The sequence below is a fragment of the Sylvia atricapilla genome, chromosome 11 (assembly GCF_009819655.1).
Source record: "Sylvia atricapilla isolate bSylAtr1 chromosome 11, bSylAtr1.pri, whole genome shotgun sequence".
Taxonomy (NCBI): Eukaryota; Metazoa; Chordata; class Aves; order Passeriformes; family Sylviidae; genus Sylvia; species Sylvia atricapilla.
This window is the reverse complement of record NC_089150.1, coordinates 944,982-965,655: the sequence shown is the minus strand read 5'-3', so window position 1 is coordinate 965,655 and position 20,674 is coordinate 944,982. Positions and strand designations below refer to the sequence as shown.

Here is a 20,674-nt window from a genome sequence, read left to right as displayed (position 1 = left end):
AATCTCTTTGGGCTCAGATTAATCAATTTACATGCCATAAACATCTCTGTTAGGGAATTTGGAAATAAATGTTATGAACAGTGAGCTGGTGAAGAGAGTAATTAACTGTCTAACCTGCTGGCAAGAGACCTGGCTGTACCTGCCTTTTTGTGATAAAATATTCGGATTGGAATTGGATCCAAGCACCTCTTCAGTGCTGTTTGTTGCTCAGGAATGTTCTGCCAACAGATGGTATTTTTCTAAAATAGCATGTTCAAATTGATTTCTGCTCGTTGTTTTCTTGGGTTTGTCGCTGGGTTTGGGGTTTTTCCTTTGGAGCAGAATGTGTTCAGAGCAGATGGACTTTGTGGCTTTGGCAGTGTTGGGGACACTGCGCCCTGTCCCTGCAGGTGTCACATCAGCCCCTGGGTGCTCCCAGGGGTGGCCGTTGGTGTGGATGGGGATGGTTTCCCTGCCCTGAGGCTGCCGGGTGCAGGGTCCTGCCGAGGGACCTGTTTGCACAGCTCCTGGGCCGCTCTGAGCTCTGCCCCATCGCCCAGGGAGGAGCTGGGAGGTGCCACAGCCCTGCTGTGAGCTGCACTGATGGATGTGGTTTATTCTGTCCCCTCATTAAATGCTGCAGTCTCTCATTGCTCATTAAGCCAGCACCTTTCCTTACCCCAGGCTGCAGAATGAGTTCCCAGCCCAGGGGAGGGCAGTTTCCAGAGCACTGGCCTGCTGAATGCCATGTGCTGCTTCCTCCGTGCCCCACGAGGCTGCAGCAGGCAGGGGCTGGGCTCACACTGGTCCTGCACAGGCTGCGGCTGGGCTGGGATCCCTGGGGCTGGGGCCAGGGGCTGTGGGGCTGCAGGAGCTGGGCTTGGTGCACTGGGAGTGGATTTGTCACACAGGGACACAGCTCAGAGCACCTGAGGGGTGAGCCAGGCACGAGCTGGGACAGGAGCTGTGCCAGAGACAGGAGCTGTGGCACAGGCAGGAGATGTGCCAGGAGCTGTGCACAGACAGGAGCTGGGACAGGAGCTGGGACAGGAGCTGGGACAGGAGCTGGGACAGGAGCTGTGCCATGGACAGGAGCTGTGCCAGGAGCTGTGCACAGACAGGAATGGTGGCACAGGCAGGAGCTGTGCACAGACAGGAGCTGTTCCAGGAGCTGTGCCATGGGCAGGAGCTGTGGCACAGACAGAACTGTGGCACAGACAGGAGCTGTGCACAGACAGGAGCTGTGGCACAGGCAGGAGCTGGGACAGGAGCTGTGCCATGGGCAGGAGCTGTGGCACAGGCAGAACTGTGGCACAGACAGGAGCTGTGCACAGACAGGAGCTGTTCCAGGAGCTGTGGCACAGACAGGAGCTGGGACAGGAGCTGTGCCAGGAGCTGTGCCATGGGCAGGAGCTGTGCACAGACAGGAGCTGTTCCAGGAGCTGTGGCACAGGCAGAAGCTGTGCACAGACTGGAGTTGTTCCAGGAGCTGTGGCACAGGCAGAAGCTGCAGCTCTCTCTCAGCCAGGCCACACTCTCCTTGCAGCTTTGTGCTGTCTCACAGAGCCAGTTTAGAATCTTGCATGGCCCGAGAACAGCAAGAGTTGGTTTGTAAAGGTAACACAATTAATGCTCAAGACATGTCTCGACACTGAGCAAAGCTCCTGTCAGTTTAAAGCACATGGAAACCCTGCTCTGATGACTGTGCTGGTGCATGCCGGCCAAAGCTGTGTGTGTTTAACAGCTCCCTGTCCTTTCACAGACATGGATGACAGGCAGTAGTCCGGTCCCAGCCCTCGCTCTGCAGACCAGCTCAGGGCCATTTCCTCTCTGTGACGGACCAGGCAGTGACAGTGACAGCACCCTGAGTGCAGCACCCAGCTCCATGGGCTCTGGCAAGGCAGGGCACGGCTGGGATCCTGCTGCAGCTCTGGGGATGCCGTGGGGGAAGTGTTTGTGGGGATACAAACACTGACAGGCTGAGATGGATCACACACGTGCTTGAGACACAGAAAACGGGAGCGGGAGGAGCTCATAAAAGCTCTAATGGCAAAAAAATGACGTCTCAGAGGACTTGACTTGAGATTTTGCTTTGTCTTGTGTTGTTCCTTTCCACGGCCACGAGCCTGCGGGCAGACACACTCTGAGGACGAGTTATGTAAGAAATGGGAGTTAAAAAATAAATCCCCCAGTCCTCAGAAGAGGTGCCGCTTCTGCGCCTACACACCCCTCTGTAAAGCCTTCCTGCCAGGCTAATGTGGTTTTGTCAGCAAATATATTCAAGAGCAAATGCTTGGCTGGGATATTTCATGGCTAATGAACACGTTTGGTTGCTTTTGGCAGGAGTAACAATGTCAGTTTGTGCGTTATTGAGGGCGCAATATTCTTTATTTAATATCTGGAAGTGGGAAGAGGCTCTTCGGTGACAGATGCGCTTTGTTGTGTTTGGAGAAGCTCACGCAGCTATGGAGAGCAGAGCTCTCGAGCTGTGCCCCAGAGCTGGCTGCTGCCACAGCTCCCGGGGAGTGTGGGGTCAGGAACCCCACCAGCACAGGGCACTGGGCATGGAATGGCTCCCAGCAAACCAGCCCAGGCTGCCACTCACACCCACCGGCCTCTCGGGCTGGCTTCTGCCCGGGATTCCACCCCTCTGGGGACATTCCCATCTCTCTGGGGACATTCCCGTCCCTCTGACCACATTCCCGTCCCTCTGACCACATTCCCATCCCTCTGACAACATTCCTGTCCCTCTGACCACATTCTCGTCCCTCTGACCACATTCCCGTCCCTCTGGGGACATTCCCATCCCTCTGACCACATTCCTGTCCCTCTGACCACATTCCCGTCCCTCTGGGGACATTCCCATCCCTCTGACCACATTTCCATCTCTCTGATGACATTTCTATCTGGATTTCCATCTGGATTTTCATCCCTGTTCCCCCTGGTCCCAGCAGGGTCCCCAGAGCTCCTGCCCAGCTTCAGCCTCCCTGAGGGGTCCCTGGGGCACCTCTGTCACCAGCAGACCCTGGGGGTGTGTGTCCCATCCTCGCCCCGGCCAGGGAGGCTGGATGGGGGACATTCTGTGTGTGTGTGACCCCCCGGGGGCTGTGGGCTGTGTGGGCACTGCTGTGGGCAAGGGCAGGGCTCTGCAGGGCAGGGACACCCACATCTGTCACAAATCAGCACTGGATGCATAAATCCTCTGCATCACACTTCTGGCTTTTCCCTGGCTGGGTCAGGGGGGTTTTGGGGGGCTCTGCAGAGGGGTTTGTGTCTGCAGAGGCCAGGGTCAGGGGGGTTTTGGGGGGCTCTGCAGAGGTCAGGGGGGTTTTGGGGGGCTCTGCAGAGGGGGTTGTGTCTGCAGAGGCCAGGGCACCCCGGGCACTGTGCTGAGCCTTCCTTTGGGCTCTCCTTTGGGCTGCTGTGCGAGGTGTTTGCTGAATCCCCTGTGAGTGCTGAGTGCCTGCCATTCCCTGCCATCCCCTGCCATTCCCTGCCATTCCCTGCCATCCCCTGCCATCCCCTGCCATCCCCTGCCACCCCCTGCCATTCCCTGCCATCCCCTGCCATTCCCTGCCATCCCCTGCCATCCCCTGCCATCCCCTGCCACCCCCTGCCATCCCCTGCCATTCCCTGCTATTCCCTGCCATCCCCTGCCATCCCCTGCCATCCCTGCCATCCCCTGCCATTCCCTGCCATCCCCTGCCATCCCCTGCCATCCCCTGCCATTCCCTGCCATTCCCTGCCAGCCCCTGCCATCCCCTGCCATCCCCTGCCATTCCCTGCCATCCCCTGCCATTCCCTGCCATCCCCTGCCATCCCCTGCCATCCCCTGCCATTCCCTGCCATCTCCTGCCATTCCCTACCACCCCCTGCCATTCCCTGCCATTCCCTGCCATCCCCTGCCATCCCCTGCCATCCCCTGCCACCCCCTGCCATTCCCTGCCATCCCTGCCATCCCTGCCATCCCCTGCCATTCCCTGCCATTCCCTGCCATCCCCTGCCATTCCCTGCCATCCCCTGCCATCCCCTGCCATCCCCTGCCATTCCCTGCCATCTCCTGCCATTCCCTACCACCCCCTGCCATCCCCTGCCATCCCCTGCCATTCCCTGCCATCTCCTGCCATTCCCTACCACCCCCTGCCATCCCCTGCCACCCCCTGCCATTCCCTGCCATCCCCTGCCATTCCCTGCCAGCCCCTGCCATCCCCTGCCATCCCCTGCCATCCCCTGCCATTCCCTGCCATCCCCTGCCATTCCCTGCCAGCCCCTGCCATTCCCTGCCAGCCCCTGCCATTCCCTGCCATCCCCTGCCATTCCCTGCCATCCCCTGCCATTCCCTGCCAGCCCCTGCCATTCCCTGCCAGCCCCTGCCATTCCCTGCCACCCCCTGCCATCCCCTGCCATTCCCTGCCATTCCCTGCCATCCTCTGCCATTCCCTCCCACCCCCCGCCATCCCTGGGGCAGGGCTGCAGCTCTGCGAATTCACCTGCCCCAGGTCTCAGTGGCACACCAGGGGCTGGCACCTCCCAGCCAAGAGTCCCGTGGCAATTACCATCGGGCAAAACCCGCTGCTTTGTCTCCGTTCTTGTTGGTCCAGTCTGAGAGCAAACCCCTGCAATGAACTGTACCAAGAGCCCTGGCAGCTCCCGGCTTCGGGCTGCCCCTGGAGAGCCCCGACAGGACCCAGCTGTGCTGTGCACAAGGAAAGGTTGGTCCCTGGCCAGTGCAGAAATGGTGACAGATGTGTCTTACTGTGGTGTTTGCTTTCGGGGGGAGAAGGACACCCCAGCAAGGCTGGCTGCCAGCTCTGCTCACACGGCTGTGGGGGCAGCCTCGGAGCTTCCAGCTTTTAGGCAGAGCATGAAGGATCCCGACAGGGCACTGAGTGGGTCAGAAATGATCTCTGCTGGGATGTCCCTGCACAAATTGCTGAGGGAAATGGCAGGGGCAGGACCCGAGTATCACACGGAGAATGTGGACTGGGATGTGTCTCCAGCTAATTGTTCACACCATGGACAGTAATAAACAGCTGCAAAGGGCCTTCAGGCTGCTCTGAAACAACCGGAGAGGAAGCCTTCCTTTGCTTGGTTTTCCTGTTTTGTTTGGCTTTTCTTCTCTCAAACTGGAAAGGTGCATTTTGTGAAAATGCTGCCGAAGTGATTCCCATGGAGCATCCCTGTTTGCTGGTTCATCCCCACCTTTAACTGGGATTAAAGGGACCTGGGACTGGCTGTGAACATCTTCCCAGGGCTGACTGCACTCAGCGATTTTATTCTGCTTTAGCAGCGCCTGTGCTTTGACTGACTGGGGAAGGGTTGTCCAGCAAGAGCAGGTTTTGCCCTTTTCCTGCCCAAAATGCAGCTGGAAGGGGTGGGAGAGGCTTTTCTCCTCGCTCAGCCCAGCCTGGGGCTCCTGCAGCTCCCAGTGCCATCTCCCCCTGCAGGGTCTCCTTGCAGAGAGGAATTCCTTGCCCTGAGAGCAATCCTTGGCCTGTCTGTGGGGAGAGAATCCCCTGCCCCGGGAGCCACTCTCCATCCTCTGTGTGCATCTGCACTTCTTCCGGGGCCCAGCAGGCTGAGCACAACCTGAGCAGGGTAATTTAATACTGTTAGCGTTATTAATATCACTGCAGCAATCTAATTAGGGCCTAAATGAGCTGGGGACTGAATTTCCCTCAGAATTCTGTATTCCTTCCATCCTGTTCCCTGCCCGGTGCTGTTCTGCCTCGCGCACGGGATGTGGTGAGGAAATCGCTGTCCCATTGATGCTGAGGCTTCAGGAGGGGAAAACCAGCACCAAATAACTCGACTGGAAGATGCTGGTCTTGGAATCAGCTGGGGAATTAGGAGGATAGATTAACGCCAGAGTTTCTGAGCTGGCAGGAACTCAAAGAGGAATTCTCTCCAGGTCACACACACTTGTGCTTGGCTCCCTCTCACCACTGCCCTTTCCAGGCTGGGAGTTGTGTCCTGCGTTTGGCAGAAGCAGAACCTTTCCACAAGCCCAAATAACAGCAAAAACCAGAATTTATTGGCTCCTAAGAGAGATAAACAAAGATAAAGGGCTAATCCTTTCCTCGAACCTTAGGCAAGGTGGGCTCGTGGCTGTGCCATGAAAAACAGCTCTGAGAAGGAGTTTTCAGGAGAAAAACCAGAATTCCTGGGTTTCCTTCTAGATGTGCCTTTGCCATCCAGGCTTGTCCTCGAGGACTTAAAGTTTCCAGCACGTTTGGAACAAGTGTTTGATTTCAGCTGCTGGACTGCTCTGGCCTCGAGCTGAGCTGGGATCAGGCTGTGCCCGCTGGGTCGGGAATTTCCTGTCCTCCTGCACCATAAAAATCTCTGACAAGCTGCCCAGAGCAGCTGGGGCTGCCCCTGGATCCCTGGCAGTTCCCAAGGCCAGGCTGGACACTGGGCTTGGAGCACCTGGGGCAGTGGGAGGTGTCCCTGCCATGGCAGGGGTGGCACTGGGGGGCATTTGATGTCCAAACCAGTTTTGGGATTCCGTGATGATTCAGATTTCCCCTCATTCTAAGCCACTTTAGCATAAAAAATTGCCTTGGGTTAGGTCTGCTTTCAGAAGACACTTTTGCCCTCACCCATCCATTTAAAGAGACAAGAACTGTGTGTTCTAAATGCCCGTTTGGAAGCACATGCTCTTTTTTGAATTAAAAAATTTGCAGGGGCTGCAGGATGAATAGTGAAGATGCATGGTCCACCCCCCTTCCCTTAGTCAGAGGACAACACGAAGCTGTAGGCAGATAAAACAGCATTAAAATAATTAATTTTCCATTTTATTGTGTGTCAACAGAAATGTATAATAAGAAGCATTTCTGCAAAAACTGTGGATTAAGCATTTTCCTCCACATCAGTGGAGTGCTGGAAATGTCCTTGCTTTAATGTAGAACAAATGGCCCTTGGATCTCATTAAAGGGGGAGCTGTGAGTGCTCAGAGGAGCCCTCGGGGCTGCCGGGGCACAGGTAGGGCTGCTGCCAAAGGGTCACCGACATTAAACAAACGACAAGGGAAGAGTAGGAATAAAAGGGGAATAAAGGAGAGTTAAGAAATGCTTCTCCTGGGAGCAGCAGACAGGGCTTGCAGTGTGGGGGACAGCTGCGGATCCTGGAGAGGCACTGTCACCCCGGGGGCTGCACCTTGGTGCTGCACGTTCCTGCCTATCCCTGCCCATCCCATCCCATTATCCCATCCCATTATCCCATCCCATTATCCCATCCCAACCCTTCCCACCCCATCCCACCCCTGCCCTGCCCTGCCCATCCCATCCTATCCCATCCCTGCCCTTCCCAACCCTTCCCATCCCATCTCAGCCCGTTATCCCACCCCATTATCCCACCCCAGGCAGGACAGGGATGGGATGGGATAATGGGATGGGATAATGGGATGAGATGGGATAATGGGATGGGATAATGGGATGAGATGGGATAATGGGATGGGATAATGGGATGGGATAATGGGATGGGAAAATGGGATGGGATGGGCTCCTTCTGTGTCAAAGGAGGCTCTGGAGTCCCTGGGGGCTCTGTGTTACCCTGCAGAGGTGTCAGGGTGCTCTGCTCAGCGCAGAGATGTGTTTGTTTGGCACAAGCCAGAGCCGGTGGTTTTCTCCTCCACCACCTCAGGGCTGCCACAAGCTCCCCCGGCAATCCCTGCGGGCAGGGAAACGGGGAGGACAACTCCAGGGTGAGGTGAAGCTCCGTGTCTGGGCCAGGCCTGGAGCAGCTCTGAGCCACTCTGGGCTTATCATCACCGTTATCTCTTGCAGGGATTGCAGTTGATATTTTGCGGGAGACTCTGCCCGAGGATGTGTTATTGACACATTCTTAGCTTAAAACCATTATCATGGTAAATCCCTGGATTTAGGAGCTAATTACAGGACATTAATAGCTGAGCCCGAAGAGCTAAGTCATGCAAATATTGCTGTCTGCAGAGTGGAATGCACACAAATGTTCGAGCGCTGAGTTAGGAGCTGCAGTCTGGAGGTGGCAATAAATCTGAGCCCAGTCCTCGCCGCTGGGATCTGCGTGTCCATGAAATTAATGGCACCGTCTTCATGGAAGTGGTGTCAGGGAACGTGGCTATTTTCTTCTCTGAGTAGGTTAATTAGCGCTAATGTAATTATTTTTGTACTGATTTTTATTTTAATCAAACATTGCACGAAACAATTAAGTTCAGAACAAATGGCTTATTATGGAAATGTTTGTGGCGGAGGGAGGCAAAGCAGCAATGTTTGAATTATACACAGATATTGAGTTACTTTATTCATTAAAATGAACAATTACATCAAGGCCTTATGAGACAGACTAAGCATTTCTCGGTAATGTTTGTTCTCTAGTGAACATAATGAGAATGTATATCGTGAGCGGATCCAATCCTCCTGCTGGAGGCATCCGGGGCTGGGGCTGTGTGGGGGAACATCCTTCCCAAAGCTGCCAGGACTGCAGGGCAGGGGCTCCTCCTGTCCCTGGGCACAGGGTGACATTCAGGTGTGACCTGGCTCCATTTGGGTACAGTGTCTGGCTGCCTCTGGCACTGCTGTTGGTTTGGGGAGAAGAAATTCCCAAATTCCCTTATCCCTGGACGGACATGGAAGGGGCCTCATAAACCCCCTCAGTTTTTCTGTTCGTTCAAGAGCACTGTCTCACAGTGTGTGGAAGTTTTTGCTCTGCAGACTGTGCTGGGCATTGTCAGCTGATCCTTGGAGGTGTCTAAGAGGTGTGTAGGTGTGGGACACGCTTCCTTTCAGAAATGCCCTTTTCTGAGGGGGGAGAGTGTCTGTCGTTTGACTCAGTTCTCACCCCGTGCTGCAGGTGCTGGTGCCAGCATTCCCTCACAGCCACTTTGCATCTGGATTCTCTCCACAAACAGCAGAGATGTGTCCGAGGCCGGTGCTGGGGCTGCTGTGGTGTCACCCCAGGAGGGCAGGGAAAGGACTCCCCTCACTTCTGCCTGATCTTCCCTTTATCTCCTCCCGCAGAGTGTCTGTGCAGAATGAATTCAGCACCTTTAGGCTGCCCCAGGCACCAGCAGTGCCACGGAATCTGTTTGAGGATATGGAAATCCATCCTTTTGTGGCCGTAGGGAAGCAGGGCTCTGATAACACATCAATCAGCCTGTGGTGATGAAGACATTCACTGGGATGAAAATTGGTGGAACTCGTTTCCCTGCTGCAGACTGGGCCAAAATCCATGTGGTGGTGTTGATTTCACTTGGTGCCTGCAGAAAAAGGCATCGGGGGCGGCTGTGGGCAGGGATCAGGTGGGAAATGCAGCCCCTGGCTGGCTGCAGCCCTGGCTCTCGGGTGTAAAAACTCAGGTGAGTGTCCTCTGCCTCGGAAAACAGGCACAGGGCTGAGAGGAGTCCCGGCAGTGGCACAGTCAGCTGCTTTCCCGAGGAGCTGCCGTGACATTTCCCGTGTTTCTGGGTCAGCAGTGCCAGCCCTGGCTGCCCTCAGTGCCAGCTCTGCTGGCATTGCCCCCGTGCAGGGGGGACTCAGGGGACATCGGGTCACTCGGCCCCTCCTCATCCTCCCAGCGCTGGAACTGCGCTCCCTGTGAGCCCTGGGTCAGAGCAGGGCTGGAGCCGGGCATGGCAGTGGAATTCCTGGCTCCTTGCACTGCCAGCGAGACCAAAGCACCGTTAATCAGCGCAACTTAATGAGTCTTTGTGTTTCCCTTATCTTCAGCGCTCCTTTGCCTCCTGTGAGCTGCACACCTTCAGCTCGGCAGAGCGGGAGAAGGGAGTTCAGGGATCTTTTCTCTTCCCCAGAATGCTGAAGGTTAATGAAGTTTCCCGGGCAGGGGCAGACCTCTAGAATATCTCTTATGGAGGGATTATTTTTACAGACTCTTGGCACTCCAGTGTGTGAGCTGAGTGTGACTTCAGGGCTTGGTGTTTTCACAAATATAAAGTGAAGATGATGCAGGGTCTGTTTTGAATTAAATTAGGAAAGTGCAACTTAATCCTTCAACTCAAGCCTTGCCCATCCAAGTCTTCCTGTCTATATGAATAATCGGGGCAGCTGATTCAAGAAACTCATCTGAGGATTTTGACTTGTGGGGAGAATCAGGGAACTTGTCACCATTCAAGTGACCTAAAGGAAAACAGCTGAAGTTTTGTTGTTAATGACACTTACTCCCGCCTATCCCAGGGGACCAGGATTTTGGTTTGGAGCAGACACACACACACAGAGCAGCTGCTGGGCTGGTAACTGGTGCTGGGAATGCCAGAGCCTTCCTTCCTCCCTTCCAGCCTGGGCACTCACTGGGGCTCCAGGGCGAGGCCTGCCCTGTTCCTGGAGGCTGGTGAGTGGCTGTAGTCAGACACGGTTTGAAATGATTTGTGAGTCTCATTTTTCACACCACTGGGAGCCTTTGTCACTTACCTTGGAGCTCAGGATTCTGCAGGCTGCAGAGTAAGTGGGACTTTCCATGTATTTAATATAATCATTTATCATTTGCATTCCCAGAAGCACATGTGGTATTTCAAAGGCTGAATGTGACTTTGAAATGAAATATCATCTAATTATTGCGCTTTTCAGTGATGACCATTTTCTTTGTCCTTCATATTTCTCACCTGGTTTGTGTAGCAGACCTTCCCCATTCCCACTGATCCCATGCTCTACAGAAAACGCATTTCCCCCTCATTTCAACTCTTCCCCTGGTCAGTAGCAGTTCTGGGAAGGGAGATCTATGTTCTGTCTCGGTAAGAAGCCCCAAGGTTTGTGGAAAGCAGCCTTGCAAATCCAAGTCCTGCCTTCCCTCAAGGTTTGTAATGCTCCTACTCATTCTCATGAAGAAAAGGTTTTCACTCTCGTGGTTTATCTGGGGTTGTGGTCATTCCATCAGACTTAAAACAAACAGAAATGAGACATGGAGCAGTGGACAGTCAGGGACCAGAGCCCCACACAGAGGCACCAGGCTGTAGTTCCAGGACTCTGCCACGTGGGAAGTTTGTCCCGTTGGGTTTTGTGTGCTGGGGCTCCCCTGGGACCCCTCTCTTCATTCCCAGCTCGTGTCTGTGGCTGCCAGCCCTGCCCCTGTCTGTGTCCCTGTCCCCCAAAGTGAGGAGATGCAGTGGGACAGGGGTGTGTGCTCTGTGTCCCCTTCACTGTGCAGCCACCCTAACCTGAGCCTGTCTGTGTCCCTGGCCCCACATCGAGGAGATGCAGTGGGGAGGTGGGGTACCCCCTCGGTGTGCAGCCAGCCCTAAACCAGCCCCAAACCAGCCCCAAACCAGCCCTAAGGCAGCCCTAAGCCCAGCCTAACCCCAGCCTGTCTGTGCTGTCCCCAGATCGAGGAGATGCAGTGGGGAGTGCCATGCCTCCCTCGGTGTGCAGCCAGCCCTAAAGCAGCCCTAAGGCAGCCCCAAACCAGCCCTAAGGCAGCCCTAAAGCAGCCCCAAACCAGCCCTGAACCAGCCCCAAGGCAGCCCCAAAACAGCCCTGAACCAGCCCCAAGGCAGCCCTAAGCCCAGCCTAACCCCAACCCTGTGTGTGTTGTCCCCAGATCGAGGAGATGCAGTGGGGAGGCGGGGTGCGGGCCGTGCCCCCCTCGGTGTGCAGCCAGCCGTGCCGGCCGGGCGAGAGGAAGAAGATGGTGAAGGGGATGCCGTGCTGCTGGCACTGCGAGCTCTGTGACGGCTACCAGTACCAGGCCGACGAGGTCACCTGCCTGCTGTGCTCCTACAACGAGCGGCCCAACGAGAACCGCACCGGCTGCCGCTCCATCCCCATCATCAAGCTGGAGTGGCACTCGCCCTGGGCCGTCATCCCCGTCTTCCTGGCCATGCTGGGCATCGTGGCCACCATCTTCGTGGTGGCCACCTTCATCCGCTACAACGACACTCCCATCGTGCGCGCCTCGGGCCGCGAGCTCAGCTACGTGCTGCTGACGGGCATCTTCCTGTGCTACATCATCACCTTCCTGATGATCGCCAAGCCCGACGTGGCCGTCTGCTCCTTCCGCAGGGTCTTCCTGGGGCTGGGCATGTGCATCAGCTACGCGGCGCTGCTGACCAAGACCAACCGCATCTACCGCATCTTCGAGCAGGGCAAGAAGTCGGTGACGGCGCCGCGGTTGATCAGCCCCACCTCGCAGCTGGCCATCGCCTCCAGCCTCATCTCCGTCCAGCTGCTGGGCGTCTTCGTCTGGTTCGCCGTGGACCCGCCCAACATCATCGTGGATTACGATGAGCAGAAGACTATGAACCCCGAGCAGGCCAGAGGGGTGCTCAAATGTGACATCACGGACCTGCAGATCATTTGCTCGCTGGGTTACAGCATCCTGCTCATGGTGACGTGCACTGTGTATGCCATCAAGACTCGGGGGGTCCCGGAGAATTTTAACGAAGCCAAACCCATTGGATTCACTATGTACACTACCTGTATAGTATGGCTTGCCTTCATTCCAATATTTTTTGGCACTGCCCAGTCAGCAGAAAAGGTAGGTGCGGGTGCGCAGGTGTGTCAGGATTCTCTGGGGCTGTAACCACGTGCTCGGCTGTCCCTGGATTTCCAGCCGAGCCCTCCGCTCAGCTCGTTGCTGCTCCCGGGCAGTCCCTGCCGCTGTTTCCCTTCCCCGTTTCACTCCGGGGCCATTCCTTTGACAAACGGGCGAATGATCGATAGCGATCGCATTAGCCATTCGTTTTATTGTTGCGTCTATTTCAATTGTTTCTTTGCAGTAGGAGAAGTGGGAATTAGCTGCCACGTTATCCACAAAGAGGCACCTCCTAACTAAAGCGTTTTGAAAACAAGATGTAAGCGAGAAAACTGTCAAAAACCCCCTCGGGTGGGCTCCTGAGCCCTGAGGCAGGGTGGAGTCTGGTGGGTGCTCTGCTCACAGAACGCCCCGGGACACATTTACACCACATTTACACCACATTTACACACACCCTTTACAAGGGCCTGTCCTGAGCTCCAGTGGCTGGGCCCAGAGGCTCCAGCTGATGCTCCAGCTGCGGATTCACTTTCACTTGTCTCTGGAGAAAAGCTGTCGTGTCAGAGGGCTTTGGCAAGTGCCTCCAAGGCCAGTGTTCAGAGAGCGATGGTGAAGCGGGCTGTCCTGAGCTGCTGTCAGTGTGTTTTACCCCTCCGCAGGCTGGAGGAGCCGCTGCCCCATCGCCCCTGTGCTGTGCTGCTGGGGCCGTGGTCCCCTGCCCGTGCAGGGATGTGGCAGCACTCTGTCACCCCCAGGTCCTGCACACACCCTTCCTCCTGCAGCAAACAGCTTCGGCTTTCCGCCCTTCCTCCAGCTCTGTTCTCGTCTGACACTGTTCTCCAGCACGGAGCTGGGGCAGGCTCGGTGCTGTGGGTGCAATTATCGTTATTATAACGTGTGGATGCAATTCTTGTTGTTAGAATGTGTGTTTTCCAAGGGGGAGCAGGTGCAGGCTGGCAGGTGTCCCTCGCAGCAGGGCTGTCACGGCCAGGGGAAGGTGGGGACACAACGGGGACCTCGGACAGGTCCTGCTGGGCAGCGGCTGCACAGAGCGCTGCTCCCCCCAGCCCAGGAGGGGTTTGCAGTCGCTTTGGGCTCACCCGGGGAGGGGTTTGCTGGGATCTCTCAGGATGCCCCGGGAGGAACAGAGGTTTCCACGTGTCCTCTCACCTCTGCACTGGGCTTTCCACAGCCACTGCACCCCAGAGAGAGCCCACCTCAGCTGGCAAGGAGCCCTGCCAAGGCCCCGCTGTCCCTGTTGGGGGTGAGATGAGGAGCAGCAGCTCTGGGGGCAGTGGGTGTGTGTGTCCTGGCTGTGACACAGGGGGGCTGAGCTGCCCTCCAGCTCCCTGCGTGGCTCTGGGGCCGCCAGGGGACTCAGATGGAGGCTTGCAGTTGTTGTGTGCAGAGATTGAACCGGATGGTGCTGAACCACAAAGGACTCCAGAGCTGTTGAGCAGCTGGAGGACCCCTGGACTCCTGGGGCTGAGTTACACCTGGGCTCTGGGAGCCTTGGGCTCTCCTGCGGCCCGTGGAGGACAGCAGAAGGGACGATGGGGCACTTGATGTCCCCCAGGGCACAGGGGAGGCAGCCCCTCACTGCGCTGTGCCCACCCTGGGGGCACTGGGGACACTGGGGACACTGGGGACACTGGGGATGCTGGGGACAGGGACAGCAGGGGCTGCTCGGTGCTGCAGAGGCTCATCCCCATTCCTTGGGCTGGAAGCTGCTCTGTGCTGTCCAGCAAAGCCCCCAGTGTGACCCTGCTGTGCGTGGAGGGCCCTGGCCCTGTGTCCCTGTGTCCCTGTGTCCCTGTGTCCCTGTGTCCCTGTGTCCCTGTGTCCCTGTGGGGCCAGTGCTCAGTGCCAAAGCCCAGCGGTGGCCCTGCTCCTGGGGCTGGCCCCTCCTGCCCTGCCCTGCCCTGCCCTGCCCTGCCCTGCCCTGCCCTGCCCTGCAGGAGCTTTGCTGCTTTTCCTCCTTCCCTCTCACTCCCTTTGGGTGCGGGAGCAGGGATTGTGCTTTTTGGTGCTCGCTACTGATTTCCTGTCAGATATTTCCTCTGGAAAATATTGTGCCTGAGCTGAGCCACGCACGTCTGTGCTGGAATGGCAATTGCACCTGCTGAAAAATCTCATGCAGCACGAGCTTTTAAACTGAGGAATGGGGTTATATATAACACTGTGGGTCTCAGTCTATGGATTTATTTTATTTTATCGATAAATACAAGCATAATGTTGTTCGGTGGAAGGCATATTGAAAACACCTGCCTTGTTCAGGGTATAGAATAACACCACCACCAACAACAGGAAAAAAAAAACCCTAGCAATGTGCTGCAGGTAATTCATAAAAGTGAATAATTCAAGCAGGAGCTGCTGCAGCAGGGGGAGGGAGGCCAGAAATCCGAGTTTCTCAGGATGGAGATGAACCATGAGGTGCATGGGAGGTGGCGCGTGGTGAAAGCAGATCTCAGACCTTTCTACAGCTGGACTCCACTCAGCCTGTTTCTGTTTCTTTGTCCCCCATCAAAAACGGAGAGAACACGTGGCTGGTGCTGATTTGGGGGTCAGCTGGGATTTGTGGGTCAGCTGGGATTTGGGGGTCAGTTGTGATTTGTGGGTCTGCTGGGATTTGGGGGTCAGCTGGGATTTGGGGGTCAGTTGTGATTTGGGGGTCAGCTGGGATTTGTGGGTCAGTTGTGATTTGTGGGTCTGCTGTGCTTTGGGGGTCAGTTGGGATTTGGGGGTCAGTTGTGATTTGTGGATCTGCTGTGATTTGGGGGTCAGTTGGGATTTGGGGGTCAGTTGTGATTTGTGGATCTGCTGTGATTTGTGGGTCAGTTGTGATTTGTGGGTCTGCTGGGATTTGGGGGTCAGTTGTGATTTGGGGGTCAGTTGTGATTTGGGGGTCAGCTGGGATTTGGGGGCTGTGTTTGGTAGTGCAGCACAGGGGGCCCGTGGAAGGGGAATGTGCTCACCCTTCCCACATCCCAGCACTCCGGGAGTTCCCGTGGCTGGGACACGGAGCTCTCAGAGCTCCTGCTCGCTGGGCGCTCTGCGGCTCTGGGGGGCTGTGTTTGCCCTTACTGAATGTATCTCCTGAAGGTGCTGTGCAGCCCTGGAGGAGCAGGACAGTCCTGTGCTGTCTCTGCTCAGAAGGGTCAATGTGTGTTTGATAGGAAACCACTGTGGCTTTTAGCTGAAGGAGGGAGATTTAGGCTGGATATGTGGAAGGAATTCCACCCTGGGAGGGTGGGGAGGTCCCAGCGCAGGGTGCCCAGGGAAGCTGAATATTCCCCTAAAATCTCATTTTCTCAGATTGTGTCACTGGGTGGATAGAGAGAGAGATGCCATCATTATATTTTCATGTTTCACAGAGGTTCTGCTGCCTCAGAGCTCTGATTGCTTTTATTTAGTAATTGGGCTAAGATTAAAATAAAACATTGCTGGATGTGTTTACAAGGCAGTGAGAACCGTCAGCGTGCTCCTGAAATATATCCTGCCGGTGGGATTCTTTTCTTGAATGATCCTCAGGGCTTTTTTCAGGTTTAAAAAGTTCTAATTGTGCCTCCCAGTGAGGGGTGGCTGTTATTCAGCCACTGTGGTTTTCCTGTTGGGAGCTTTATTCTTCCTGCCCTGAGGAGAAACAGGGAAAAGTGGAAACAGGGAAGAGACTTGTCACCTTCCATCAGCTCATTTTCTCATGAACTTTCAGTTGTAAACTGTTGGGGTTTTTGGGGGGCATTCTGTAGGTTCTGCAATGAAATTTGAAGTCCCTAATCCCATCAGCTCTTCCACCTTCCTTCTTGCTTCTCCGTTGTTTTTTGGTTTTTTTGTTTTTTGTTTTTTTTTTTTTTTTTCAGTGCCCCTTTTATTCAAATCAATAAGCAGGGCAAGTCAGGCATATTTGGCAGCAACATTTTACTTATTGTGTTGAGTGTTCCATAAATACTGTAATTTGAAGGCACATGCAAAACGGGTCCTTGTTCAGATTAAATAATGTCACATTAGCATGGGAGCACTTCAGTCTCCGTTCTATTTTTCGGTGGAACGAAGTTACCCTTCAATTCTGTGTAACACAAATAGCAATTAGCCAGGTAGGACACACTTTTATTTTCTCCCTCGGGAAGGCTTGGGCTGACAGTTGCTATGGCAACTCTACATCCGCGGATTCGGGAGTTAGGAGGAATTTAATGCGCCGTTTGCTGGGGTTTGGCACTGCTGGATTGTGGAGGAGCCCAGGTTTGGGGGCTCCCAGGGACTGTGGGTGAGTGTGCCCCGCTTTGGGGCTCCCCCGGGCACCGTGAGGATGGAGCTCCTGTCTAAAGGAGGACTCTGATATCCGCAATTTCTCATGGATGCCCTTGCACTTCACCCATCACGTCATTATCTGCAGATGCTCAAATTCTTCATTTTACCCAGCCCCTGCTGTAGCCCTGAGAACACTCTGCAATTTAAGGATCTGACATGAGAGTTGTCCTGAGCCAGGCCTGAAGTGAAGAGCAGCTTCACTCACTGCACTCAGACCCTCCAGACTGGAGCCGCGAGCTCTGGAGGTCCCCCAAGCACAGGCTACTCAAGAAAAACCACTTCTGTGGATTGCTGCATTTTAATTGAGGAGAAATTAGGTGTGCTTTGAAATACAGAAGTAAAACAATCAGTGGACGTTTTGGGAGGCTGATAACCCTCACTACAAAAGTGATCCTGGCCAGGTTTTTATTAGGTTATTTATTAGGTTTATTATTTATTTAACAACACTGCTGAAAAGTGTATAAAAACCCCTGTCAAACCTTTGGGTGTCTATAGAGTTTCAACCCTGATTTCTGTAGAACTAAACAAAAACTAGGTACAGCTCCAGGGTGAAGTTCCCAGTCAGATTTCCTTTATCACCTTCTGCATTCATTTGGCCTCCCCAAGGGGAAGGGAGGCTGGGGCCAGTCCAAGCCCAGCCAAATGAAAAGGCTTTTAATTTAAGGCGTCCCTGCTGCTGATGGTTGAACCCTGCAGAAGAGCTCAGGATTTCCATCCGTGTCGGTGAAGTGCTGCAGGAATCCCAGCTCCTGGAGCTGATCTCTCTGGCCTGGTGCCTGTTGTCCTCTCCCTGGTGCTCTGGGGGAGTTTTGTTCCCTTTGCACACCCACGGACCCAGTACCCCCTGGCTGGAGTTGGGTTATGGCCCCTGGGGCTGCTGGAGGACAGAAGAGCCCGGGAAATGTGGGATATTCCTGACTGGAATGTTCACTGAGCCCCTCGGGGCTCACCAGGAGCTCTGCCACAGAGGCTGGAAGAGAGAAGGAGAAAGAGCAAGGAAAAGGTGGTGCCTGAACGTGGGCAGGCTGAGGTGGGATTTGTGGGTGTCCCACACCCTCAGGTGCAGCAGGGAGAAGGGAGGATTTATCCTGGAGTTTGTCGTGACAGGGAAGGCTCGGGAAGGAGCCTCTGCTCTTCAAGGTGCTGGTGTGAAAACCCCAAGGCATTTTGGTAATGAACCCATCACCCAGCGTGCTGCACTGTGCCCCCAGCCAGCCTTTCCTGGGAGGGGGATTCCTGCCCGGGGGATCCCAAAAAGTGCCACCGCAGCTCGGTGCCCTGCCTCCTGCCAAGGCACGGAACAGCACCCCGCGAGTGAACTAATTAGATCCCCCTCAGAAGACCATAAATTAACGGTGATTACGATTCTTGCAAGAGCAGAAGCAGAAGGTGCGCACTACCGTCGCTCTGCTTTATCACGTTTGCTGCATTGTAATGCTCCTTTAATGTTAATATGTACTTTTGTAGTAAAATCTAATTGCAAACACTGAGCAGGCAGAGCCCAAGGCCACAATCGTGTTCCACATAATTACCTGGCGAGGAGGGGCTCCGGCAGCCGGCAGTGCCACCAGCAGCGCAGGTAGAGCAGGAGCTGCGCAGGGACGGGGCAGCGCTGCGATCATTAATAATCCCGTTAACTGGCTGAAATATTCGGGTGCTGGAGCAAGGGTCCGGGGAGAAGCAGTCACACCCTGCAGTGGGTGTGCTGTCTGTGGGGCAGGGGGTTCAGCTGGGCAGGAGTGACCCATTCCTGTCCCCGCGGTGCTCCTGTGTCACTCGGGACCCTCCTGTGCCACCCGGGACCCTCCTGTGTCACCCGGGACCCTCCTGTGTCACCCAGCACCCAAACCTCCGAGTGGCCGCTTTGATGTGTGAGGTTGGCGGTGAGGCATCTCTTTGCTGTGCTAATTCCAGCCTTTCCCGTTCCCGTGCTGAGGAGAACAAATAAAACCATTTGGAAGGTGGGGGAATCAATGGAAGCCAGAAAGGAGAGGGCGTTCCAGAGGTGAGAATCACAGAGTGCCCTGGGCTGAAGACACACCCAGGGAGCATCCAGTCCCACCCCGGCCCTGCACAGACACCCCGAATCCCAGCCTGGAGCAGTATCCAAAGGCTCCTGGAGCTCTGGCAGTGCTCATTCCCTGGGGATGAACCTCCCCTGATCTCCACCCCATGGCACTGGTGCAGCACCGGCACCAGTTAAACCAGCTCCTGCTCAGGCTTCTCCAGCTCCGCCTGGAGCAGTTCACCCGGAGCCCGGGCACTCTGTGTTTGGCCAGAAGAGCAGATTCGGGATGTCAGTGTGTGTTTGGCCAGAAGAGCAGATTCGGGATGTCAGTGTGTGTTTGGCCAGAAGAGCCGATTTGGGATGTCAGTGTGTGTTTGGCCAGAAGAGCAGATTCGGGATGTCTGTGGTGCTTTTCCCCCTGAGCCCGGCTGGGGCAGAGGCTCCTGCCCGAGCCTCTCAGCAGCTCCGGGCAGGACACAGTGCCAAAAGGAAAAGTGGCCACGGAAGGTCTCCTCTTCCCCTGGGATTTCTGGTGCATATTTAACCGCCTCTGGCTGAAAAGCAACACAAGTTTTAAAGAAAAAAAAAAAAAAAAAGTGTAGGTGTTTAATGCATAGTGTTGACATGTACTTTTTTTTTTGTTCCTCTTTTTCTTTTTTGGAAAATGTCGAATTGCCGGGAGGGTTTTCCATCTGAAAAGCCATCTCTGCACGGGCCCCTGGCAGCCCTATCAGCAGTTTTTTATCTGCAGCACGAACTGACAGCCCCTCACTGGGAAATAATTGCGGCTCCGTGGAGTCCGGGGCAGTAATTACTGTGTTGATGAAACTTTTCTCTTTGCTTGTGTTCTGATATCTCGGAATGTCAAACTCGCTCGGGCTGACAACATAATTTCCCCAGCAGAGCTCTCGCATGGACCACTCCAGGCTGCTGGGAGGGGCTGCGGAGTTTCCAGGTTGCTGAATTCCTGGGGCAGCCCAGGGAAAAGCTGAGGCCAGGGAAAGGCTGAGCCCAGGGAAAGGCTGAGGCCAGGGAAAGGCTGAGGCCAGGGAAAGGCTGAGCTCAGGGAAAGGCTGAGGCCAGGGAAAGGCTGAGCCCGGGGAAAAGCTGAGCCCAGGGAAAGGCTGAGGCCAGGGAAAGGCTGAGGCCAGGGAAAGGCTGAGCTCAGGGAAAGGCTGAGGCCAGGGAAAGGCTGAGCCCGGGGAAAAGCTGAGCCCAGGGAAAGGCTGAGGCCAGGGAAAGGCTGAGGCCAGGGAAAGGCTGAGCTCAGGGAAAGGCTGAGGCCAGGGAAAGGCTGAGCCCGGGGAAAAGCTGAGCTCAGGGAAAGGCTGAGGCCAGGGAAAGGCTGAGCCCGGGGAAAAGCTGAGCCCAGGGAAAGGCTGAGGCCAGGGAAAGGCTGAGGCCAGGGAAAAGCTGAGCCCAGGGAAAAGCTGAGCTCAGGGAAAGGCTGAGCCCAGGGAAAGGCTGAGGCCAGGGAAAACCTGAGCCCAGGGAAAGGCTGAGCCCAGGGAAAGGCTGAGCCCGGGGAAAGGCTGAGCCCAGGGAAAAGCTGAGCCCAGGGAAAGGCTGAGCCCAGGGAAAAGCTGAGGCCAGGGAAAGGCTGAGGCCAGGGAAAGGCTGAGGAAATCTCCTCCCCACAATGCAAGGCCTCTGAGGACCCTGGGCTGGGCAGGGGAGGAGAGAGCTGCCCTGCCAAGGACATCTTCAGTCCGGCAAGGGCAGTCCAGTGCAAAGCAAAAAGTAGGATTCTGTATCTGTAAGAGATATTGATTTGAAGGATTTATTGAAATGGTTTAAGCGGCCATGTAATAATATTAATAAAAGCAGAACCCATCATGCTCAGTCACAGGAATTGCCTCACGTTTTGCTTTCGAGGCATGAGCTCAGCAGAAGGTTAAAGAGAAACAACAATGAATT

At 55.2% G+C, this 20,674-nt stretch overlaps 1 protein-coding gene across 1 annotated transcript in view; it reads left to right on the top strand.

Annotated features, from left to right (window-relative positions):
* Positions 1-20,674, top strand: part of GRM7 (glutamate metabotropic receptor 7) — a 196,682-nt gene that overhangs the window by 139,494 nt on the left and 36,514 nt on the right. Inside the window, 1 exon segment of the mRNA XM_066327148.1 lies at positions 11,509-12,444. Coding sequence (XP_066183245.1) covers positions 11,509-12,444 — 936 coding nt within the window.